We start from the raw sequence: 27,508 nt of genomic DNA, 5'->3' as shown, positions 1-27,508 counted from the left end.
CAGTCCTCTGTTTATGAATCTTGGAACTGTTTCTATCATAAACGGTTCAATTCACTTCTTGATGTGCACAAGTATCGATCTTTTATGTGTTACTGAAATAAGCGTATTTGCATGTCTTTCTGATACAGAAAAAGGCATGTAAATTTACCGTAAATGTAAATCGAACTGACAACTTTATAATTGTGTGCAGTAATTATTATATCAGCAAATGAATTTATGACCTGTAGAATCAACTGTCTCTGTTAGGTGATTTTCATTTATGTTGATGTTCAAGAGATAATAAGGGGCGGTGGGGTAGACTAGTGGTTCAAGCGTCTGCTCGTCACACCGAAGACCCGGGCTGGATTCTCCACATGGGTACAATGTATGAAGCCCATTTCTGGTGTCCCCGCCGTGATACTGCTGGAATATTGCTAAAAGAGGCGTAAAACTAAACTCACTCAAGAGATAATACTTCCAAATTACTTCAAGAACCTATCTCAGTGAACAGGCGGGTATTGTTTGTATCGGTATTCAACACCTTAACGTATTTGGAAGTGGGAGAAATAAAGTTATTTTATTTTTAGGCCAACATATATGAACAACGAGAGACGGTAAGCGTGGAGTTCTGGAAACCTATTCTGCATCTGAATCCTCATATGGGATAGAAGATTGCTGAATTACCCAGTAATTCATTTTCAGTACGAAGATGGTGAAAGAAACAGTAAAACAATATCGGAGATTTACAACTTCAGAGGGAAAGTATTGAACACGTCTACGTGAATAATCAGCCTCCACAGAGCGGAAAAAGACACAATGGGGAGGAAAATTAGACAAATGGATCTCTTAAAATCTCGAGTGTTCGAGAAAAATTATAACCATGTCCCACTGTAAAGGTCGCACCCGCATCCACACAGCCACTAATGGTTTAGATCCTCTCCCTCTTTCATCACAGACGTGTTTTGCTGGGGACTTGGTGTTAAACAGATTCCCCTCGTGGTCACAACCCCATGTTAATAACTGAATTGAATGAGGTAAAGAGCAAGTAACTTGTAAACGCAGATTCTGGCGTTCCATGTTATTGTTCCCCAGGGTATCCATGTACACAGTGAATCCTCATTTGCACGATCGTCACAATGTTCTGCATTTCTAAAGTTAATCGTATTTGAAGATTCTGTCTGTATATTGTTTGACATGGTTAATTGAAAAGAACAGGCGGTGGCCAATCACGCTAATATGGCGAGTTTTCTTAATGGTGTTTAATACGTACATATTTCACCAAATGGAGACTGCTGACAATTTCGTTGCCTTCTCATTTACAGTCACTTTAAGTTTGTACCAACGGTAAGTGAACTGACTTGAGGGGCGCGGTGGGCGAGCTGGCTAAGGCGCCAGGCTACTGATCCAGCGAGCTTGGAGGTGCCGGGATCGAGCCCACCTGTGACCGGGTGTAAAAACCTTGGAGTCAACTTTGTCTGCGGACTCTTTCAGTGTACAATAAACCTAGTGTACAATCAACAACCCTGTGCACTTAAAAGAACCCACGAATTCGTTGGTATATGACCAGATGGTGGCCACATGAATACGTGCAAACACCTAGTTGCGGGTACAGCAACGTGCAGTGAACGTGTCCCAGTCCATCCAGCTGTGAATGGGTACCTCGTTAGGATGAGAAAGCCTCGGTGCGCCTAGTGGCAGCAAGAGTTGTATACTCCCCAGGGAGTTGAGATTGATAATACGATGCTCCGTTGAGATTGACATCCAATGATCGAGGGGAAAACATACCAGCGCTTGAGCATGCACTAGAGCATGGATATTTGCGTTATATAAATATCCTATAATAATAACTGACTAAGCGTTTCTTCTTATGACACTGTGTTTGTTTCATTAAAAATGGTAAATGTCAAAGAGAGGAATTAAGGTCTACAATTAACGGCCCCGGGAGACTATCCTTTGTCTTGAAATAAGTTTCTTTTAGAAGTATTAAATTGAATGAAGCTAAAGCTCAACTTTTTGAAATTGTTGTTTACCCACGATCGTCAGTCTGAACGGTTGGGTAAAAGAAAGAATATACCCTTGTTTGTGTTGTGGCAAAACAATAAAACAAACAATGATTATTATTGGACTGTGGGGCTTAACTTTGCAGTGTTCTTAACCCAGCAACTTTTGGAAATGTTTGTAATGAATTCTCTCAATTCAGTTGTTAAGTGCATACTTGCCTGGTCTCATACAACTATCCTATAACTCACTGATTCTTACCAGACAGGAGATTATTTAAATCAAGCCTTCATGAAAGTCTATGATCACTCCAGTACGTATGCATAGACACTTTAAAGGTTCGTATCTCGTACTTAGAAAGTCATTCAGACAGAATTCTATGTACGGGAGGTGTCAGGTCTGGGCACATCCAACACATGGCTCCAATCATCTTATGGATAGAGCTTAAATAAGATACTGCACAAGAACCGATGAGTGTAATATTTCTTCCATTTCTCGACGGTTATTTATCATTGGTGATTCCTTGTAGGATCCTGCAGTCGAAAACTGATTGAGTATGCATAGTATAGGTTGAAATCCGTTTTTTTTAGCTTTTTCGTCCACAAACGTGAATAGTACTAAAATACCATTTGTGATGGACTAGCCTTGCTATTTGCATGGATTGGTGTCTGGTTATAGTTGGTTTTCAGCAACCCACGTTTGACTAACGGGACCGGGTTGTCATGCTCGCAGACTTGGTTGATACATGTCTCCGTATGCCAGCTCGTGAAGATCCGGGTTAGACTTGATCTTCAGCAACCCATGCTTGTCGTAAGAGGCGACTAACGGGATCGGGTGGTCAGGCTCGCTGAGGTGGTTGATACATGTCATGGTATCCCAGTTGCATAGATCGATGCTCATGCAAAGTTCCCAAATATTATGATTTTCTATACCGAGCTATGGCGATATTGTGTTGATGCTATCACCATATTGTTTGTTTTTTATCATACTTGATTATTTACAGGCGATATTATTGGAATACTGACGTGGACCCTGCAGTGCTTCTGGTCAGTGTTGTGTGGTCTGCTCGCACAGTTTTGAATGCTGGAATTGGGTCGAGTATCAATAACAGCTGGATAAGGAGAAAGACCAGGATAATGCACAGAGGTCATGCCATATAAAGTGACAGGTCGCGCTAGGGTACTGGTTTAGTATGCTATCCAAGCTGACCCCATACTCTTTGTGATCGTTTACATAAACGAATACTGTGGCTTTAAAGTTCTGTAAGGATCGACATTATATAAATCATAAATATATTTGCCCAAACGATATAACATCAGTCAGCAGTCCTGCATCATGCAGCGGTGTTAGAACTTACACCTAAACGTCGTTCTCACTGTAATACAGACGTTCCTCATCCACTTATTGTCATCCTTATTTAATGATCCAACTTTTAAATGCCTCTCAGGGAAGTTATCAAAGTACTGTTTATGTTTTTAACAGTGTCGTTATAGCATAGTATAGCAGCTTTATGTGAAAGGTGACAACACGGCTACGGGAGTGATTAAGTTTATTGATGACTGGGTAATTAATAGCTGTGCTTATAGTTGTGTTTTCTTTAGATACACAATATCACTGAATCAGATAAATAAAACATGAACATGATAATTCATTTGACATGCATACAGCTGAACGAAAATGGCGAAAGCCGCGTCTTGAAGTTCATAGGCAACTCTACTGTCAGGTCAGAAACAATACAACCAAAGCAATATCCCAAGCTAAACGGGAGCACTGTCTGAATACCCTGCAGAATTCAAAACGAGACCCCAGAAAAATGTACAAGTTCATGAAAACACTGCTGGGCAAGAACAGCGATACTAGACTCCCTTCTTGTTCAGACCAGAAAGCCCTCGCTGAATCATTCAATGTCTTCTTCATAACCAAGATAGGAAATACACTCAAAACTGACTCACAAGCTCAACACAGTCTCATATCATCACATAATTTCAGTGGTGAACCACTTATTAACTTTCAACCGTTCTCCTCCAATGAGATTTCTGACCTCATAACTGCTTCCAAGCCTACAACGTGTGACCTTGACCCGATCCCAACAGCGATTCTGTTGCAGCTACTAGATCAGCTGCTTCCTGTTATAACAGAAATTGTCAACATGAGCCTGGAATCTGGAATATTTCCTTCTCACTTTAAACAGGCAGTTGTGAGACCTCACCTCAAAAAGCCGAATTTGGATCCTAATGACCCTAAAAACTTCCCACCTGTGTCCAACCTTTCCTTCTTGTCCAAGCTACTAGAAAGAGCTGTCAGCACCAGGCTAAAGGTCCATCTTTCTCTCAATGTTATCCTTGACAAGTTCCAATTTGCATACCGCCAATATTACAGCACCGAAACAGCCCTGATACGTGTCCTCAATGACCTACTGCCTGCACTTGATGATGGCTTCATGTCTTCCTTCGTCATGCTCGATCTGTCAGCGGCATTCGATACCATCGACCATGAAGTTTTCTAAGCGGTCTTTTGGTTTGAATCTGGTATCCGTGGTAACTGCCACAAGTGGTTTTCATCCTACTTGGAAGATCGCAGACAAGCAGTCATCATCGGCAATGAAAAACCCAATTTCGTCAAACAACACTGTGGTGTTCCACAAGGATCTGTTTTAGGTCCGATACTCTTCACGCTGTACATGGCAAATCTGGCTAACATGATCCAACACTTCAAGCTTCTTCACCATGGGTATGCTGACGATACACATATGATGGACAAATTCAAACTCAAGAACCTTCAGGAGTCCTTCCACCGCATATCTGATTGTACAGCAAGAACTAAGTCATGGATGACAGCAAATAAGCTCAAACTGAATGGAGAAAAAACAGAGATGCTGCTGATTGGCACTAGGCAACAGTTGGCCAGAGTAGAAGAACAATCAATTCTGATAGCGGATACGGAAATAGTTCTTAGTGACCCCCTAAAAGATCTGGAAGTATATCTGGACTCACACCTCTCCATTGAGAAACAGGTTACCCACATCAGTCGAACCTGTTACTATCATCTCCGATCCATCAGCAACATCCGACATTTAATAACCGCAGAAGCTGCAAAAGTACTTACCCATGGTCTAATAACATCAAGACTAGATTACTGCAACAGTTTGCTTCAGGGGATCAGTGGAAAACTGCTATCTAAGCTACAGGTGTTGGAAAATTCTGCAGCACGGGTCATCACAAGACACCAAGACATGTGCACATGACACCAGTGCTCCGAGACCTCCACTGGTTGCCAGTAAAAGCTAGAATATACACTAAACGCCAAAAGAAACGTTACCCTCCTTCCTTAATGACGGAGGTACCTATCTTGAGCTGGCGTTGTGATGCGTGGACGTCTACTTCTTGGTCTGTCTACAGTGACCCCGATCTGTCTGAAGCCCTGAATAAGTCTTATAACCATGATACGTTGGCATCCGAGGGCGTTGGCAACAACATTGTATGTCGACCCCATCTGCACCATCCCAATGGCTCTTTCTCTCTCTTCAGCTGTTAATCGTGACATATATCTCGTACTTGTGTATCATAACATGTATTCTAGGCTCTTTTCATACACCATAGAATCATTCTACATGTGAAATGGATGCAAATACTGGTTGAATATTGCTGCGTTTTGGCGATTGATATTGCTATGTGTAAACAGAAAATGGGAAAATGTTACTTTGCAAGCAAAAATTGTAACAAAGACAATTTTAGATGTTCCTAAGCATTTTTTCACAATATCAAAGACACATTTTACTTGCTTTCACTAATGCAATCAGCAGAAAATGTTTTAAATGACTAAAAACATAGGAATGATTATTTTACAATTATACACACTCTACAACAGTTGTTTCTTGTTTTAATAGTTGAAAACTGGTGACTTTGAATGGTTTATCATTGTTCCAAAGTAGAATTATATTTCAACCTTTCTTTTGGACATCAAAATCACTGTTATTGGTTTATTTCGGCATGGGCGAATATAGGACAATATAACTCTTCCGAAAAAGATGCATTTCACCTAAATATGAATGCATTTGAGAATGTTTTTTTTCGTGATTTGCATAAAGCTGTGTTGTTAAGCTTTCTCGTAAACCAATACCTTCTAACATATCTTTGATAGTTTTGCAATAATTCATAAAGGTAGGAGGGTAATCGTCTCTTTTGGCGTTTAGTGTAGTTCAAGCTTCTCTGTATCACCTATAGCTAACACCAGCCCTGACTATCTATTTGAACTCTTGACTCCACACACTCCAGCACGTAAACTCCGATCAAGTGACGAAAATCTCCTAAATGTTCCTAAATATCGACTGAAAACATTTGGCTCCAGATCCTTCTACAGCACTGCCCCTATCCTCTGGAACTCACTTCCATTAGATTTGAAACTGTGTCCAACCTTTGTGAAATTCAAATTAAGACTAAAGACCCATATGTTCTCCAACAATCAAAGTGACATTTAAATCCAGTCAACACTCCCTGACTTTTATCTTTATACAATCCCCTTGTAGCGCCTTGAACAGGCATCAAAAATGCACATTTATTATTTATTATGCATCATACACTTTAGCTTAAGTTACCCGTGATGGTCCGGGTTAGGATATTGATCTTCAGTAACCCATGCTTGTCGTAAGAGGCGACTAACGGGATCGGGTGGTCAGGCTCGCTGACTTGGTTGACACATGTCATCGGTTCCCAATTGCGCAGATCAATGCTCATGCTGTTGATCACTGGATTATCTGGTCCAGACTCGCTTATTTACAGACTGCCGCCATATACATGTAGCTGGAATACTACTGAGTGCGGCGTAAAACTAAACTCACTTACTCACTTTAGCCTAAGTAAAATATGAACACTGTAAATACTGCTTCACTGCATGTAAATATAATGCTGGCATTACTTCACAATGCTGGCAATCTAGATAAAAGAACTTGAATAACAGCATTGCATCATTAATAAATATGGGCAGAGTCTGCAGTGCATCGTGGTGTGAAGAGTATAATAAAAATGAATATATTTTAACAATGTACTTGGACGGACAAATTGATATGTGGTATACAAGCAGAATGGGTAATACTCTTCGACTGCATTCTGATTTAAGTATTTTCTGTTCGCTGTTGAACGTTATGGGTCTTCCATTCGCAGTGAGTTTATTATGGAATTAGCATCGGAACTAATTCTACTTATTAACTACATTCAGGAGTAACATATGTTATATTTGGGATTACACTTTCTTAGTAAAGTACAAATTCCAGTACTTTTTTTAGTTGAGTCCCATCCGGGATTCGAACCCACGTCCTCAGAGTCAGGAACCTAATCGCCAGACACAAAGTCGGCCGTCTAACACACTCAGCCAACGATGCTTCACCTTGATTTGATGGGATGGGACTCAACTCAAAAAGTACTCAAATGTTACCCTTCTATTTACGTCAAGCGCGATTCAAGAATGCTCCAGCTTCCAAGTTTTCAACATTTGAGGTACAATGTATGCTCAGTTTTCGAAGATCTCAAAGATTTTAAAGTGCGTCTGTAGCCCAAAAGATGAACGGGGTAAAACATTCAAGACTTTTTAAGAATGTTTAGGAAGACAATCGGAGGCCATTTTCAAACTGGACGCATTAGTGCCAAACGTGACGTTTATTGCAATTCCCTGTCTTAATACGTAACATTGTGTGCACGTGTTTCTTTTCAGGTGAACAGCTCACTCGACTTTATATGTGTTTGTAATGGGTGGCACTGGTGTGCATGATACCCTCGCCTTTTCGCGAAGACTTTTTATCGTCAAAATGTGACAGTGATTCGTAGACGTGCAGTCGTGCGGCAATTGGAATCGTACAATGTATTCTCTTTTTAGCAGTTTTTTTATGATGATGGAAAGGGTATTATCTCTTTTATTGCTCAGAATATATTGCTCAATAAAACGTATCTATATTGTAAATAAGGCTTAATCCAAACATAAAAGATTCATCCAACAGACATCCCGCTGACATTTGGTGCAGTAGGCTTAATAAAAACCAGTCACATACTAGCATGACCTCAGAAATATGAAACCTGTAAAGATTCAATATATATTTCATGTGAGCTTTATGTCGCGCAAGAAACTGCCGGACAAAGGAACGTATATATCCATATCGCGGTCGGAAATGAAGAAAAACTCCAAAAACTTGACAAAACAACCCAACAAAAAACAACAACAAACCAATAACAAAATGGTCGTTAGATGGTGATGTATTTGTTACGCGTATCATGACGATTGCAGTTTGGAGCTCGTGTTTCGATTCCCAGTCTGCTATCGTTGCTATGGTGTTTGGTTCCCATTTTAAGGGTATACATGTATTTACGTGTAGTTATACCAGAATACATTTGACACTCTTTTCAGTAAACCTAAAGCGTTAGCTCAAAGGGACTTTCTGATTTATTATGGCAAACACCGGTTACCATACCCGTCTAAAGGTGATGAATAACACATGCTCTCGATGAAGTCGGAAGCACACACACACGCACGGACGCACGCACACACACATAAGCATTAACGTCGATGTAGGAATCTAAGTTCACCTCACCTCACCATTCCATCCTCTAACTAACTTCCAAAACAACTTCCAAAAGTGGATGTAATGCCTCCTTTGTGGCTTGTCTGTTGTGTGTCGCGACGGTGTCATTATTTTGTTTTTTTTTATGAAGCATATACTTGATAATAACCCACCGCATGGTCCTATCTAACTGCATATAGAAATTAATGTCTGGCACAGTTGTACACCGTTTTCCAATATTCAATCTTTCTTTACATCTTCCTGGTTGTGGAATTGAAACCCTATGTCCATTCTGTGTAAACATATGTTTCTGAGATAGTTCTTACAGTTTTGTTGTACCACTTTGTCTCCAGTTCACACAATAACATATATAATGTCAGTGCCAGTCTTGGCTGGTCTCAAAAGCAAATTCCGTTTGTTGTAATGGGAAAAATAGCTTTGAAAATGACATTATTGGATCGTAAATCAGTGATGGCACCTGGTGTTCGCCCAAAGGGTAAGCATGCAACACCAGCCGTTCACAATATTTGCCCCAAAGATGGAACTATTTTTCCTGATCCTGCACAGCAGTATTTCTGCCATGCGACTTCGGCCTTTAAAGATACCGGACAATCAAGTGATCGATGAACCGGAAAAAACACCCACCATTTAGTTACTTATGATAAAATGATAGTTTTCACAACTCCCTACACACTAGACTTTTATAACGGAGAGTGGCGGGGGCTTCCGGTAAAGCAGGACATGATGTTTCCTTTTAACACGATTTCCACTGATCCATTCACGCATTGTCATTCCTCGTTTTTACACCCAGTAGAATCTGTTGCAGTGAAACTCTGAGGCTGATCATTCTCTGACTTGCCTTTTGAAGAATGCACACACTAAATCAGGTTAATTATCTAATGGTAGCATAATGCCAAAGCAAGCACAAACCCGGTCAAAACTGTCAATAACAATTATGTGTTCTAAAACAAGAAGGTAAGCCAACAGAACATGCAAAGTGTTGTTGATCCCTGGATACCCTGGCATCTTGTTACGTAAACGCGTACCCCTGAATGTGCCCACTCTCCTCACTCAGCCCTGATATGTGGGCGGACGTGATATACATCCACGTAGGTAAATCACTTGAAGAGCTATTGTACAATAACACCAAGTTTCTAAGCCGGTTGTTTTAAAAACATTTAAATCCTCACAGACCATACATCAAAATACAATACCTATGGTGGCATTTCATTTAAGGCATTAACGAATTACCCTTTCACGATGCACATAAAACTTACTTCGAAATTCCCCATTTGATCGCAAAATGTTGGGAATCTGAATATACTTGTGCATAATTTACAGACCGGCGTCAGTTGGAAGTGGTTATAGCATTAATCAGAGATATGAGAAGAAGTAATTGCGGGCAGTTTTGAATATGTGGTTCACACACGCACCTGTTGACGGCGCTCTCTCCTCCAGTTCTCCTTGCTGGTGTCAGGAGACGGAAGACAGCAACGTGTCTGTGACACTGGAAGACCAAGTTAGACAGCATGTATATGAAGATGATTTAAGGAATTTTGCAGCTGACTTTTACCGTGAAATAACACTGTTAGATTCATAGGTTTTCATGATATAAAACTAGTCATTACTATTATTTCCTGACACGTGAATGAATCAAACAATTGAATAATATCTTTCAGGAAGTTAGTTAATTGCACATGAATAAGTATCACAGGGGTACGAGTGAGTGAGTGAGTTAATATTTAACGTCACATCGGCAATACTTCAGCCATATCATGACGAGAACATTTGATATTTAAATATAATATATGTATATTATAAAACACCTGCCGACGAAGGACAGTAAAACAACTAGAGTATCAAAGATATACATGTAAAACTAGTAATTGAATCTAAAACATTTTAACTATAGGGGACAACACAATATAACAATGGGCTATAGATCGCCACCAACTGAAGGTAGATCACCATGCTAGGAGCCATGGGGACTTACATTACTTTTGCTACCTGCATGGATCCTAGCTGGATTTACACCATCCCTTCATCTGCTGGTGATTGTAGGAAAATTTAGCCAACAGTTAAAATAACAAAAATACTACGTTTAAAATGTGATAATTTATATTTGACTTTGAAAGTTTTGGGACTTACGTACCCTCTCAGGAGGACAATAATTTTACGCTACGTCAACCCCCTTTGAGGGTACAGCCACTAACAATCTCAGTGACTAATTTAAACTACCAATAATAAAATATTTATTTATTTACAAATCAGTTAACAAATCTAATTCTTTTAAAAATTCAACTATTAAATGATAATTAACATTATAAAAAAGATCCTTCAATGTTTTGACATTAAAATACTTATCCCTTGTGATGGAATATTCAACACAGTCAAGCAGGACATGCTTGACCGTGATTCGTTCATCACAAGGGATACAAAACGGAGGATCATGGGTACTCATGGGTATTTCTTGTGTGGCCAAATACGACCTCTTCAAATCTGGACTGACAACCCAAGTAGGTGTAACCGATAGTTGGTTTGATTGCATGTAATTTATTGATACCTACTTGGGCATCCCACTTCTTTTGCATCAGATCGCGGATGTATGTTCTAATGCTGGCTTTATAATCAGGGTATAGGATCAGAAGTGGTGTCACAGATTTGTTGAGTGCTGCCTTGGCAGCAAAATCGGCCATTATATTCCCAAAAATGCCAACGTGGCTGGGTAGCCAACAGAGGACGATGTCGTATTGACCAGTTGCAAGATCATTATATAATTCTATAATTTCTATTAAAAGTGGATGTTTACAAGAAATATTTTTAATGGCCTGAAGGCAAGAAAGAGAGTCTGAAAATATGATATATTGTTTATATTTAGGGTGTCTATTTATATATTTAAGAGCTGTTAGTATGGGGTACGAATAGCTGTTTGGACAATAAGTTTTAAAAATGCAAATGTAGACTTTTGCAATCATATATTTATTTTTTAACATATAATTCAAACTTGACCGAAATCGGTAAAGAAATAAATTCTACCGCAACACGATGGTATAAAATACACTAAGGGTGACACTTCCGACACTTAAACCTGATCAAAAACCGGGCAGCCCGTCTATGTTAACGTGTGGTTCAAGCAAACCTCACGTCTCTGACAAAAACAACTGTGTTGAGCTTGTAGGCCATTCTTTTACCTTTCTGTTCATCGTATTTAATTTGCATTTCATATTTGACCACTGACCCTCGCACTAGCGCTAACCTCTGCTTTGAACAAACGGTAAACATCGACAGTTTTGGTAAATCTCTCAGTGACTCGGAAACAGAAAACGGCTCTCAGTACACAAGTGCGATTATTGCGCAGGAAATATGAGAATCTCTGAACAAACAAAACAATATAGTCATAGACTAGATCAATTACTAGACACACACTGAATCATAAATGCTGCGATTGTTTGAATTATTATGTGTTATTGTTAACTTTACATGAAGGGATTGAGTTTATGTCGAATTAGCATTATTTCAGTCACATACTGACGAGTCCAAGTTATAACAGCACGTCATATAAATGTAACTACACTCTTCAAAAATTAAACGGGTAGGTGATTTTGAGAATACTGGACACATGTAGATGCGGCAAAAAAAACCCCAAACAAATGTATAATTCTTTCAAAAACGCCACCTTTGAGTGATTGTAAACAGCTTCAGCGACAAAACGCGGCAAAGTTAACTTTTCTCCTTGTTTTAGAAGCGTTTAAGATATATTCACCAAAACGTCACCAAGAAAACATGCAAAGCAAAATGCATGTGCAAGTAAGCTGAAAACCATGCGGTTTCCATCACTATATAAAGGCAAACGCTTAATTTTGTCATTCTTGTTTGTCTGGAAAAGGGAATTCATCATGCCATGACTGAGTGCCACCAATCGAAACATCGCCATATGCCGGCTTGAAGCTGGGGAGTCGCAGTCTGCAGTTGCCGGACATTTCAACGTTCATCAGAGCACCATATGTCGCCTTTGGGATCGTTTCCTGCAGACCAATTCCACACAAGATCGCTCGAAAAGCGGCCGACCAAGAGTTACCACCCAAGCCCAGGACCGCTACATCCGGGTTGCTCACTTGCGTCATCGTCTTGTCACAACCGTGGAGACTGCACAACGCATCCCTGGTTTGAAAAGAATTTCCGACCAAACTGTCAGGAATCGATTGCATGAAGTAGGGATTCAACCAGAAAGGCCACTTGTCGCCCCTGTTTTGAGAGACTTCTTTCGACGCAATGACTTGCGATGGTGTCGTCCGGAACTGGAACCTTTGAAAGTGGAATCACGATTTTCTTCTTTACTGGCGAAATGGAAAACAGCGTGTTTACCGTCGGAGAAATGAACCTTTTGCCCCTAATTGTATTCGACAGGTCGACAGTTTCGATGGAGGCAGTGTCATGGTGTGGGGTCAGATATTCAGCACACAAAAATCTGATTAAGTGGTGGTTCGACAGCAAATCGGTACAACAACGAAGTCCTTCACGCCACATGCCCCCAATTATGGACCGACAGAGGGAGTTGTTCCAGCATGACAACGCTACTTCACATACAGCACGCGTCACGGTCCGCTACCTTGCTAATTCTAACGTCAAGGTCTTGCCGTAGCCATCCCGAACACCAGATCTAAACCCGATAGAACACCTATTGGATGTACACGACAGACGTGTACGTCAACGTCAAAACACACCTCAGACACTTCCACAACTGGCCATCGCCTTGCAGGAAGAGTGGGGAAGCATTCCGCAAGAGCGTTTTCGTCACCTTATCCAGTCTGTGCCGAGACGCCATCTTGTGGACTCAGATGAACAGAAACATAACGATAAAGACTGCTGTTGTGTTGGCGAACTCTTTGTCTATAGAGGTGTGAATTGTGCACCTTTTTACGATTGAAATTACATGAACAAATTGCTCTAACTATAACGCAATAAATTCTTCTAAAAATGGCTATGTATTTACGTTTTTGAAGAGTGTCTGTCTGGGAGGGTTCAATACACTTAACCTATCATCATTCCTTCTTTTCGCCTGCAGGTTGATTACATAACTCAGAATACATGTCCCGCTGGCTGAAGGCCAATGTGTATATTTTGTGTTTATGGTTCTGAAAAAGAGTGTATGATAACATTTGAGTTATCACACCTGTTTACTCAATGGCACCTTTTACCTGAGTGGCGAGTGCAGTCAAGGAAAAGCAGGTAAATTGTACATGTGCTGGCGTTTTACGCCACACTCAGTAATATCCCAGCTATATGGCGGAGGTATGTAAATAAAACGAGTCTGGACCAGACAATCCAGTAATCAACATCATGAGCATCGATCTGCACAATTGGGAACCGATGACATGTGTCAACCAAGACAGCGAGCCTCACCACCCGATCCCGTTAGTCGCCTCTTACGACAAGCATGGGTTACTGAAGATCAATTCTAACCCGGACCTTCACGGGTCCCAGACACAAAGAAGGTAGAATAACCAGTTTTATCACGATCTTACCTTCAGTATGATGAAGCAATATGTTAACATTGCTTTCTTTATTCGTTCTAACGTTTTATCATCATGTTCCATCTCCTACAGGCCGCCATGCTGGCTGAATGTCCATAGATAATTTTATGTTTGTGTTTATGGTTCTGAGAAAGGACATGCCTTCTGCTTTGTCGACAGAATAGATTTAAGTCTCCTGTTTGGTCAATTCGCACACAAGAAGCCCTTTGTCATTTCAAACCTCGTTGCCCACTGGCACCTTTTTGATTGAGTGACGGTTACACTGTGTAAGCAGGACTTGAATAACCTTTGGACGAACACCTGGTGATATCACAGGATTTCCGTGATCCATTCATATAATTTCTGAACGATTTTGATTTTACAGCCAATGGAATCACTTTCGGAAGACTCCAGAGACTGGTTGTTCTCAGACACAATTGTCCAAAGTGATTAAAATAAATGATGAAATAAACGCAAACCCCAACTGAATTACACTTTCGCGCTGTACATAAATATTATTTTGAATGTCTCCATGTGACTGTAAAATCAACTTGTTGAAACGTGATAATACCTGTGTATGATTGACAGAACGGCGTCAATCGGAAGTCGCTAGGACATAAATCGACGGGACAAGGAGGAGTAATCTTGATCAGTGTTTATATAAGTGGTTCACACACGCACCTGTTTGGCGCTTTCTCATTCATTTCTCCTTGATGATGACAGGAGACGAAGATGACAACTTGTTGAAGGCACTGGAAAGCAGATCCTTAGACGGCTTTTATTTGTACATGCAGATAATTACAAAGCTGTCCTGTGTCAAATGATAGTAGCTGATTTCTGTAGTATAATTGTATTCACATGTCAGGTTTTCCTTAGATTTATATGGAATGTGTGTGAGACCATGGGATGATTAACTAGCATCATTTACCGTCATTTCGACACATCCACAAGGCTACTACGGAACAATGGACTACGAGCTTTCCGGAAGCTAGTTTGGGTATTAAATCCAAACAAGGGGGATCATCTGCATTGTCTTCACAACCGAAATACAGCTCAGCTTACAGTTGTTTACCAGCGGTCTGGTTGCTAGATCGTGATTCCGGCAGGTACAAGGTTTTCATTACGTTTATTTCACGTCGGCTTTACAATTATTTCATGACAGCTGCTTGAATCAAACAATAGATTTCGTCAGTAAATATGAACCAATCTCACTCACTGACTCACTTTGTAGACAGCAAAGGTAGGAGCTGAAATTTCATTTCCCTCAATGTGATTAAAATAGTTTTAAATAAACTGAAAACGATATTGGGTTTATAGGTCTCCCATCTTAATGTGGAAATCAGCCCCTGAAAATTAATAATGGTTAAGATGCGTTTATTTGTTTTGTCTAAACGTGTAGTTAGTTAAAGCTCTAAAAAGTAAAAAATATTACTATGTTATTTATGCAGTAAATCAAATAGCCATTATTACTGAAGAAACAAAGAAAACAATTCGTAATTATTGACATGGTTTTTACATTTGGCGGCTGGGCTTCCTGCTCCTCAGAAATTCAAAGATGAATGCCAGAGAATAACCAGTCTCGGGTGTCCGTAGCAGATGCAATTGGGTGTCAGTGGCAAAATAGTGATGAAACCATACATAACACAACTCTTGAAAAGGCAAGAGCATTCAGAGACTTTATACGTCCTGTTGTTTGATAAAATGGCGAAGACTTGGAATGAGATCCGATGACAAAAATCACCTATCTGTAGCTTAAAGGGCCAAACACACAGTGGTTGTAAATGGTGTGAGACAGGAGAGTGCAAACGGTTCGATAAAGAGTAGTATCCCTCAGCCGTGTCAAGGATCCGTTGGTCCAAAATTGTACTGGGCATAACCCTTCATATTAATAATAATGATGCATTTCTAACGCTCCTGCTTTCCACCTTCAAGCTGTTCAACGTCGCTCAAACAAATCTAGGGTAGACTCCAGAGACAAGGGAGGTTTTTTAAGTGAGTTCAAAAGGATGAGACGTTCTCGATGCAGAGGAGAATGACTGACTGACTGAGTTTAGGTTTACGCCGCTTTTAGCAATATTCCAGCAATATCACGGCGGGGGACACCAGAAATAGCCTTCACACATTGTGCCCATGTGGGGAATCGAACCCGGGTCTTCAGCGTGACGAGCCAACGCTTTAACCACTAGGCTACCCCACCGCCCCCAGGGGAATAGAGTTCCAAAGGACTGGGGCTGTCACTGAGAAGGCATCGCTGCCAATTCTGAATGCGCAACACATGCATACGCAACAAACGACTTCTTTTAGGTCTGAGGGGATTGAAGGCTGTACTCGTGGACGAGACCGCCTCCGTAGTGTAGTGGTTAGAGCGTCCGCCCGGAGAGTGGAAGGTCGCGGGTTCGATCACCGACCGCGTCGTACCAAAAGACGTTAAAATATGGTACTTGTTGGTCCCTGCCTGGCGCTCGGCATTAATGGGTACAACAAGGAGTCAGTATACTGTATCTGAGTGGGGTATTCATGCTTCACTGCGGCATGGTATCTCAGTGAGCTGGCACTATAAAACCAGCTTAAGACTGGGCTAGTACAAGCAGCCGCACATACACATACACACGCATGCACGTCGTCATATGAGCGAAATATTCTCAAGCACGACGTTAAACCCATTTTCACCTCACCTCACTCGTGAACGAGCTCTCTCGTGTCCATGGGAAAGTCATCCTCATATACAGATCCGTGTGTTAGCAAGAGAATCTGGAATCTTATCCGTTGTTGGACTGGTAACCAGAGCAATGTCATGCATGTAGTTTCAAAGTTTTGGAGTCAGTTGTCGGCGTTAATTCCGACTGATAATTCGTCCGAAGAGGCATTAAACCAAACTTATCACTAAAATACCATTCTCAAACCCGAAAGATACATGTTCGCCAGAAACGATCCTAACAAAATAAACAAATAAAAGGAGACATCCTGCGCAACCTCTGCTTTTGTTCAAGAGGTGCCTGGGAGACAGTGTATTGTGTCAGACATTGGTGAGCATATTAGACTAACTGCGGCATGGTGTCTAAGTTAGCTGGCACCTCAAAAAGGCATTAGTCTAGACTGATACAAGTAGGTTCTCGCACACACACACATGTACTCGCAAACACAAGCCAATCAGTATGTTAAAGAACGAGATTCAAAACCAACAAACAACCAAATCTTGTGATCTAATTAACATTAAGTGAGTTTATAGTGACACCGAAAAATTTCGATATCGTGACGATCTAATTAACAATCTCATTCCAAAATTAAATAGATTCACAAATCAATATAAATCCCCACAATGATATTTCTATGAATAAAGTGACAGTACAAATGCAAGTATGTTAATACAAGAGAGACTCTTGAAACATTGTTACAGAATAAATATCACTGACACACAGACTCACTCACTCACTCACACACTTACACGCAGGCACGTCGCTATAGAAGTGCAATAATCTTGAACCTCAGTTAATCGTCCTCACCGAACCACAGTTTCCAGTCAGTGCTGGAGTTAGCACCCTACACTGACCATGGTACCTTATTCCTTAACTCCGCAGTTGTGAGGACAATCAAACCACACGCAGATAGGTAAATATCCTTGTACTTGAGTATGAAGTGCATTTCTTAACTTAACGGACCGAATTGTGATTATTAGTATCTATGACGTAATGTGGCGGAGTATTAAGTCTGATGTCCAGAGTTCACCGCAGTTATCCAATCGTCATTCTTTTTCCCCCGCGCTTCGTGTTGATTACATAACACAGAAATACACGCCCTGCTGGCTAAAGGCCAATGTGTATATTTTGTGTCTATATATAGTTCTGCGAAAGAAAGTTCTTAGAGTTTGGTAGTATCTGTTGCTAACCTGTTTAGACAACCGGTACAATAAACAGTAGTTTTATCTGTAACGGATGATAACATCTGAGTTTTCACACCTCTTTATTCAATGGTACTTTTTAACTGAGTTGGTGCTCCCATGGAGAAAGATGATTACTCCGAGCAAGAACACCCGGCGTCGTCACTGATTTTCTTTAATTCCTTCATGAAATTTCATTCATTTTACGACCCGTGAAGGTCCGGGTTAGAGTTTATCTTCAGCAACCCATGCTTGTCATGAAGAGACGACTAACGGGGTCGAGTGGTCAGGCTCACTGACTGTATTGACACGTCATCGTATCCCAATTGTGTAGATTGATGTTCATGCTGTTGATCCCTGGATTGTCTGGTCCAGACAGACCATTTATTTACAGACCGCCGCCATATAGCTGGAATATTGGTGAGTGTGGCGTAAAACTAAACTTACTCACTAACTCATTCATTTTACACCTCGTGGAATCTAACCAACATCTATCTGAGATTGACGATTCACTGAGCTTTACCTTTTGAAGAAGGCTTTTACTAGCTTAATCACACATCAACTGCAAACCCGATGTAATAATGGAATTGCCAATTACAGTCATGAATTCTAAACAAAGAACGTAAGTCAAGTGAACATGGACATTATCTGGCATATTGTGGACCTCGAAATGTTCTGCCATCTCGTTACGTAAACACATACCATTGAAGTGTGTCCACACTCACCGGACTAAGCGCTGGTATATGTGAGCGAACATGAAAGTCCACCGAAATACGTGGGGAGTAGGCCATAATACGATACCTCTCCTGACATTTAATGAAAGGCATCAAAGGATTACGGTTTTGCACTGTACATAAACAACTATCCCTTTGGAACTCCCTGCTGATCATAAAATCCAAAGAGTACATGTGCTTGAAATATGATAATGCACCATTTACAGCCTGGCGTCAGTCGTAGTGCAGTGGAAGGGATTAAATTAAAGGAATCAGGAGACCTTTTACGTAAGTCTTTCACGCACGCATTTGTTCACAGTCTCTCTCTCTCTCTCTCTCTCTCTCTCTCTCTCTTTTCATAGCACATTCTTCCTGATTGCACATAATGTACAGTTAGATATATATGCATCAGTTTATTCTGCTAGCATGTCTAAAACCAGTATTGTGTTGGAATGGGATGCGGAAAATTGGTCAGTTCCTATGTCAAGCAATAACAGCTGATGTCTACATGGAACAGTACAGTTAGATTTATGTATCAACTTTTCATTACTTTCTTATGGAGCGAATGTAAGACCAATGAATGATTAATTAGCGTCAAGCATTATCTCAGGACATCAAATACAATGGATGGTGATGGATTTTCAGATAGTTAATTTCGGTATTAAAGATTGATAAGAAGAAATCTATTTTCTGTTTAGGGGTCGTTGAAACGTGTTATCGCAATTGCAGTGCTAATATTGCTCGATGTTTGTTTGAAAGATAACTTACAAGTAAAATATGAAGTCAGCTCACAGTTCTGATAGTACATATGATCTTGTCTGTGGTCTTGTTGAAGAGAGTCTCTGCCCAGCCAGTGGGTGCTCAGTTGAGTATCTCAGGGGCGTCATTAGAAGACAGTAATGGATGGTACTTGATGTTTCCGTTCCTGGCGAACAGCCTTGAAGGGTTAAAGCAAGAACTAGGACCCTCGTAGTGTGAATCACATTCCATTCCCTTCCACCCAACCCTTTCTGAAATTTCTTGAACACATACCCATGCACGCACAGCTACATCCATACACGCCTGTCGCTTCTTAAATCGTAAAGGTGAAGTTAATCCCCATCCCATCTCTTTTCTGCTTCCTTTCAATCTTTGGGCCAACACTGGTTATTATATATACCTTCTTCGTGACTGGTCTGTTCTGAAGGGGTGAGTTGAGTTTCATGCCGTTTTTAGCAATATTTCAGCAATATCACGGCGAAGGACACCAGAAATTGGCTTCACACATTGTGACTATGTGAAGACTCGAACCCGGGCCTTTGGCGTTACGAACGAACGCTTAAACCACTAGGCTATCCCACTGCCCCTGTTGTGAGGAGAATCAAAACACATTCAAATAGGCTATGCTACCTTGCTGCAACTTTAACATTTAGTATCAGAAGCGTATTCTTAATCATAGCATAACTCGAGATATCAAGAGATAACAGGCAGCATGATGAAGCAATGTTTGGCAGAGCTAACACGACTTCCGTTACTCCTTCTTTCTTTTTATCAACATGCTGCAACTCGCCCTGCTGTAGATAATTTTATGTTTCTGTTTCTGGTTCTGAGAAAGGACGTTCCTGCTGCTTGGTTGACTAAGTACATCGTGGTCTCCCGTTTGGATAATTTTCACACGAAAGACACTATCAGAAGCGTATGGGAACATGTTTTCACACCTCGTTACTCACTGGCACTTTATGATTTGATCTGCATTTTACATTGCAAAGCAGAACCTGAATACAATTAGTTCGAACACCAGGTGTCAGCACAGTTTCCATTCAGATTTTGATTTTACAACCCATGGAATCTGTTATGTCAGACGATACCAAATATTCCCAGGCACCTACGCGGTGGGATAGCCTAGTGGTTTGCTCGAAGACACAGTTTCCATTCCCAATATGGGTACACTATGTGAAGCCCAATTCTGGTGTTCACCGAGGTGACATAGCTGGAATATTGCTAAAAGCGTCGTTAAACTGAAACTCACTTGACAAGTCACGTTCGCCTACTGAATATGCAAAGTGACTGGCTGTCACAAATCAAAAGTAGACCCAATGGATATTCAGCACATATTACTACAAACGGGAAATAAAAGATGTTTAGGCCAAATATGTTTATTACATTACAGCCTCACTTCACAAACAGTAGCATGAAACAGTGACATTCTCCACAAGATAATATTGGTAATCAGGGTATCTTGTACTAATCAGCACAAATAAACATCCAATTACATTCAGATGGCGAGGCAAACAATGGTCAAAAGTACACACAAGTTCACTGATGGTCCATAAACACAGAATGTCCACAACAAAATAGTCCATGGATGTAATCCTGTATACGATGTGTAACAGCTCTGTTGTTGTCATCCAGAATAGTGTAGTACTGCCTTATATCTTGAACTCTTGACTAGGAAAACCAGAAGTGGGAGCAATTTTCCCCAAGTCTGAAATAATAAAATACCTACTTGCTAGCCACGTGGTGACAACCATAACATGTCGTGTCAACACATCTAACACAATAACATTCTTAGAAAAATAACACCAAAACTGCAACCCAAAGTGTCTGCGAGTAACAATGTTAAAAGACAAATATTTTCATAATCCTCAACACCAAGTGATAAATTTACATATTTAACTTTGCTAAAGAAACCAGAAACGTACTCACAAAAAAAGGCCTTCTCCTTAGATCTCCCTTGACAGTATGAAGTTCAACTGTGTTAACTTCAACTTAACAAGACTTTATATAGCACATTGAGAACCAAATGCATGTTTTGCACATAAATGAAATGGTGTGTTTGGGAGATCTGTTCCCACATTAAGGCTGACATCCACCCCTACCAAAATACAACCTAAATAACTTTCATAAAAAGAGCATGAAACATGACATTAGGCCCTCAACAGAAAACATAGTATACTTTACGTATACTATTTTATACATCTTGCTCTTTTATAGAAGTGAACTCTTTAGTCCCTACCATTCTACAATCATGCAACCCTACTCAAAAAATCTGCTCCATGGTTCTCACATCCCTTCAAACATCTGACTGTAAACCTATATGGTTGTAGACTCAAAGCCCATCGCATAACTCTTGCATTCTGTAATTTTACTTTGGACAAGAATATGCCAATGGCTGATGATCTGTTTCAACAATGAATGTTCGACCATATAGATATGAACCAAATTTCTTGATAGACCAGACTAGTGCCAAACACTCCCGCTCTATGACCGCATAGTTTCTCTCACGCAACAACAACTTTCTACTGGCATGTGCAACTGGAAACAACTGTTCTCCATGTTCCTGAAGTAGGATAGAACCAATCCCCACATCAGAGGCATCAGTTCGTAGATGAAACACCTTTGTAAAGTCTGGAAGCCTCAGAATAGGGTCAGTGGAGAGCTTACTCTTTAACGTATCAAATGCATTTTGTTGTGATGCTTCCCATTGCAGATGATTGGGACTGTTTTTCTTAGTGAGATCTGTCAAAGGTACAGCAATAGCAGCAAAATCAGGAATGAACTTTCGGTAGTAGCTTGCTAAACCAATGAAAGAACGAAGTTCCTTCTTTGTTCTTGGTTCCTGTGCCTCCCTGATTTTCTGGATTTTTGCTGGGACGGGCTTCAATGAGCCATTTCCAATGACATGCCCGAGAAACTCTACTTCCCCTAATCCAACCTGACATTTTGTAGGTCTAAGTGTCAGCTGGGCATCTCTTATTCTAGTGAGTACCTGCCTCAGGATTATCAAATGTTCCTCCCAAGTTTCCGTGTAGATCAATATATCATCTATCAAATTGACTAAACTAGGAATTCCTGCTAGCAGTGTTCTCATCATTCTGGTAAATGTTGCTGCTGCACTCACCATACCAAAAGGCATAACTCTGAACTGAAAGTGTCCTTCAGTGGTTACAAATGCAGTCTTCTCACATGCATCCTCTTGAAGAGGTATTTGCCAATATCCCTTCGCCAAGTCCAGCTTACTGAAATATTTTCCTGTATTCAATTTGGTAAAGAGATCTTCAGGAATAGGCTGAGGTTCAGCATCAAAGACTGTAATAGCATTTAACTTACGGAAGTCAATACAGAATCTAAGTGATCCGTCTGGTTTACGAACCAGAACAACTGGAGAAGCATAGGGAGATGTGGAAGGTTCTATGACTCCAAGCTTGATCATCTTCTGTATCTCCATATCAATATGTTCTTTGCTAACATGAGGTACTGAATATGGTTTAGATCTCACTGGAGTGTCAGAGGTAAGCTTGACTTGATGGTATGCCAAGTTGGTTCTCCCTGGTATATCTGTTAAGGTTGACTTGAATTCCTCCAACAAGTCTTTCAGTTCCATCTTCTGCTCCTTATCCAGCAAAGGGCCTATGTGGACGTCAGTGTACTCCTCAGAACTTTGCAATGCAGGGAGTTCTATATTAGTGACTTCAGTTTCCTCATGCTCAAAATCCACAACAGCAGTAGCAACATATTCTAGTGATGACATGCTAGGAACGTTGTTTACATTGTCATCATGTGAATCTATGTATGCAGCGCTCTCATTTTCCTCCACACGCTTTACATATCTTTTGAGTAGATTGGCATGAAGCATCCTTTCCTTATCTTTCATCTTTATCCGGTAATCTGCTTGACCCTGTACTGCAGAGACCTTGTACGGACCCTTCCATTGAAGAAGGAGTTTATTGTGATCTGTTGGTAAGAGAACCAATACCTCATCTCCAACATTGAATCGTCTGTCCTTTGACCAAGCATAATAGTACTTCTTGTACTTTTTTTGCCGACTTTCCTAATTCAGCCTTGGCTAACTGACAAGTGTCCTCAAGCCTCTCTCTCAATTCCACAACATACTGATAAGTATTCTTGACATCTGGTTCAGTCTTCTCATTAGTCCAGAGTTCATAGAGAATACTAATAGGGCCACGCACTGTCCTGCCATAAAGAAGCTGAAAAGGCGAAAATCCTGTGCTTTCTTGTGGAACCTCTCTGTATCCAAATAACAGTGCTGGAATATAGCGATCCCAATCTTTCGGTTTTTCTGAACACATCCGTCTAAGCATAGTTTTCAACGTGCCATTGAATCTTTCTACAGCACCATTGCACATAGGATGGTAAGGAGTGGTAGTCTTCTGTTTGATTGACAGTAGTCTGCTAACCTCTTTCATAATATTTGAAGTAAACGGACTTCCCATGTCTGATAATACCTCTAACGGAACCCCTACCCTTGTAAAGATTTCTAGCATGGCTTCAGCAACACGTTCAGTCTCAATACTCGGCAATGGAATGGCTTCCGGATATCTTGTGGCAAAATCTATCATGGTAAGTATGTATCTGTTGCCTTTACTGGTTACTGGAGAGATAGGACCTACTATATCCACAGCTACTCTGCGAAATGGGGTCTCAATCAGTGGCATAACTCCAAGTGGGACTTTAGAAATCCTTCCCTTTTGGACGGTTCTCTGACATACATCACAGGAGGCTACATATCGCTGCACATCTCCCTGCATCCCTGGCCAAAAGAACTTAGAGCGAATTCGATCCAGGCTCTTCTTTACTCCTAGGTGACCAGACAGGGTCGAGTAATGTGCTAGTTTAAGCACCTTGTTCCTATACAACTTTGGGACAACCAGCTGTGTGAACAAATGACCTTTCTCCACTTTAGGGGAACTAAAATGTCTATACAAGAGATGATCTTGTTGCACAAATTCAATCATGTTTCCACTCCGGTCAGTGTAGCGACCTTGTCCACATTTCTTTCTGATATATGAGAGAGAAGGGTCTAGACTCTGTTGCTCAGCAATACTTGCTGCGGTAATGTCATCTAGCTCTATGTCAACAATTTTTAATGGTGAAATAGGTTTCTCTTTCTTAGCCTTTTGACTTCGCGTTTCCACTGATGCTAGCTGTATGGGACCTTTAACTTCAGACAGAATCCACGACTCATTTGGGTCGTTTGGTTGTCATACTCCTGGAATGTTGCCCAAGACTAAGTCATATAATGGATTGTCCATGACCAAAGCTTCAACTGAACCCTCATAATACGGTGTGTCTACCTCAATCCTTGCAGTTGGGACCTCACGTACAGTACCATCAAGCATAATGCACTTTTTACTAACCTTCATAAATGAGGATGGGTTGACTACTGACTTCCTTACAACTACAGTACTGCAACCAGTGTCTCTTAACACTAACACAATACAATCACCAACTAAACCAGTCTTAACCGGCATATTTCCAGCTATACAGACTGAACTCACAACGGGTAGACTATCCTTCTTAGCCTCCTCTTCCATCACTACATTCACCTTCTCTGCAGGTGATCGATCCTTCCCTTGGATCAACTCCACTTCAGATGCAGCTACCTGACCTGAACTACGCTTTGTCTGCATATCCATGCAGGCTCCTACTGAACTTGATTCAGTTACCTTGATTGCTCCCAATTTCTGTTTCCCTACGAAGGTTTCCTTTTTATACTGTTTCCTGACCGGACAATCACGAAATAAGTGATCTGCTCTGTTACATATGTAGCAACTACGCCTGATAGATGCCCCTGAATTCACACTCGAGCTGGAATCCTTCTGAAGACCTTTACCATTATAGGCTTTATCTCTAGACTCACTGGATCCCATACCTCTATGTGCTTCTGCATACTGATCAGCTACATTAGCCATTTCCCCTGCATTCTTCAATTTTCTCTCCTTTAGAAAAACTGACAGTGGTCTGCTACATGTCATAAGGAACTGTTCCCTCAGCAACAAGTCGCATATGCCATCATATGTTTTAACAGTATCACTTAATTCAACCCACCTACTCAAGTAGTTCCGTAACCTGGCAATAAACTGTACACATGATTCATCAGCTTCAATCTTTGAATTTCTAAACTTCATCCTAAAACCTTCATCATTTAGACGAAATCGTCTCAGAAGAGCCTGCTTTAAAGCCTGATAATCATTTGCTGCTTCAAACTCCGATCTGGAATAAACTTCTAAAGCTTTTCCTGTCAATAAAGCACTGAGGATATTAGCCCACTCTTCCTCTAACCACTGATTACAGGTGGCATATCTCTCAAATCTATTCAAATAGGAGTCTATATTGTCCCTTCTTTCATCAAATGGAGTCAGTTTGGGTTTAGACCTATTTCCTACTGGTAATGGAATGTGACTGTGTCTGCCTTGACTGACATCTAACGCTTTCATTTCTTTCTCATGAGCTCTACATACCGCTTTCTCCTCTCTTTCTAAATTCTCTCTTTCTAATAACAATTTCTCTTTCTCTAATGCCATTGCTAACTCACGCTCATGTTCATATCGAACCCTCTCTTTTTCAGCTGTTATAGCCTGACGTTCCCTCTCCACAAAGGAAGACAAATCAGCCCCTGTAAAGCCCATCTTTTCACCCATTTTGACAAGTGATTCTAAATCTTTGGCAGACATGTTTCTAACTAAAACAGTTTTTTGTTTTATTCTCAAATGCAACAATATGGCTGAAATTATTCCTTCTCAAAAGGATCTCTTGTTTGCTTTGTATGATTTTTTTTTTTTTTTTTTATCCCGGACGAGCCCCCAAATGTCACAAATCAAAAGTAGACCCAATGGATATTCAGCACATATTACTACAAACGGGAAATAAAAGATGTTTAGGCCAAATATGTTTATTACATTACAGCCTCACTTCACAAACAGTAGCATGAAACAGTGACATTCTCCACAAGATAATATTGGTAATCAGGGTATCTTGTACTAATCAGCACAAATAAACATCCAATTACATTCAGATGGCGAGGCAAACAATGGTCAAAAGTACACACAAGTTCACTGATGGTCCATAAACACAGAATGTCCACAACAAAATAGTCCATGGATGTAATCCTGTATACGATGTGTAACAGCTCTGTTGTTGTCATCCAGAATAGTGTAGTACTGCCTTATATCTTGAACTCTTGACTAGGAAAACCAGAAGTGGGAGCAATTTTCCCCAAGTCTGAAATAATAAAATACCTACTTGCTAGCCACGTGGTGACAACCATAACATGTCGTGTCAACACATCTAACACAATAACATTCTTAGAAAAATAACACCAAAACTGCTACCCAAAGTGTCTGCGAGTAACAATGTTAAAAGACAAATATTTTCATAATCCTCAACACCAAGTGATAAATTTACATATTTAACTTTGCTAAAGAAACCAGAAACGTACTCACAAAAAATGCCTTCTCCTTAGATCTCCCTTGACAGTATGAAGTTCAACTGTGTTAACTTCAACTTAACAAGACTTTATATAGCACATTGAGAACCAAATGCATGTTTTGCACATAAATGAAATGGTGTGTTTGGGAGATCTGTTCCCACATTAAGGCTGACATCCACCCCTACCAAAATACAACCTAAATAACTTTCATAAAAAGAGCATGAAACATGACACTGGCTGATAGCTGACATCAATAGAGACCAACAGGGTGTGCACCCTATCCAGTAACAGAAACGCTTACCTGTAAAGTGAGTCCATTCTCCCACTCATCTGACTCAGCCATGTTATGTGGGAGGACATGACAGTACAGCCAGATAGGTAAATCACAAGAGCTATTATACAATAACACCAAGTTTCCTGACCAGTCTGTGATTGCGCTGGTTTTGAGAACATTGAAATCTGAACAGGGAATATGTCAAAATGCAATACCTGCGGTGACTTTTCATGCAAAGCATAACGAATTACACTTTCACGCAGTGCATAAATAATCCTTTGAAACTATCAAGCTCAGTGCCAAATCAAAATAGTACATGTGTTGGAAATATGACTGACGTCAATAGGATATCGGTGAGACATTAATCGAAAGTACGGTCCCGAAGAGTTTTTATGCAA

The 27,508-nt window shown here is 40.5% G+C and overlaps 1 protein-coding gene and 2 long non-coding RNA genes across 4 annotated transcripts; all 3 read right to left on the bottom strand.

Moving 5' to 3' along the window:
• Positions 1-1,558: 1,558 nt before the first annotated feature.
• Positions 1,559-20,007, bottom strand: LOC124277051. Of its 2 annotated transcripts, none has more exons than XR_006898731.1 (3): positions 19,997-20,007; positions 12,049-12,051; positions 1,559-1,826 (listed from the first exon to the last, which is right to left on the bottom strand). It is a non-coding gene; the product is annotated as an uncharacterized LOC124277051 (long non-coding RNA). The 2 variants fall into 2 exon arrangements; XR_006898732.1 differs by lacking the exons at positions 12,049-12,051; positions 19,997-20,007 and adding exons at positions 3,915-3,920; positions 10,827-10,837.
• Positions 20,008-24,568: 4,561 nt separating this feature from the next.
• LOC124277024 lies at positions 24,569-26,081 on the bottom strand. The gene has a single exon (XM_046712676.1). The coding sequence runs from the start codon at positions 26,079-26,081 to the stop codon at positions 24,609-24,611; it is 1,473 nt and encodes a 490-aa protein (XP_046568632.1). The 3' UTR covers positions 24,569-24,608.
• Positions 26,082-26,422: 341 nt separating this feature from the next.
• LOC124277050 lies at positions 26,423-27,066 on the bottom strand. Its single transcript, XR_006898730.1, has 2 exons — positions 26,850-27,066; positions 26,423-26,628 (listed from the first exon to the last, which is right to left on the bottom strand). It is a non-coding gene; the product is annotated as an uncharacterized LOC124277050 (long non-coding RNA).
• Between the last annotated feature and the right edge of the window lie 442 nt (positions 27,067-27,508).

Source organism: Haliotis rubra, unplaced genomic scaffold, assembly GCF_003918875.1.
Source record: "Haliotis rubra isolate DU_JTF1 unplaced genomic scaffold, ASM391887v1 Scf217, whole genome shotgun sequence".
In the NCBI taxonomy this organism is placed as follows: domain Eukaryota; kingdom Metazoa; phylum Mollusca; class Gastropoda; order Lepetellida; family Haliotidae; genus Haliotis; species Haliotis rubra.
This window is presented reverse-complemented; position numbering and strand designations above follow the sequence as displayed.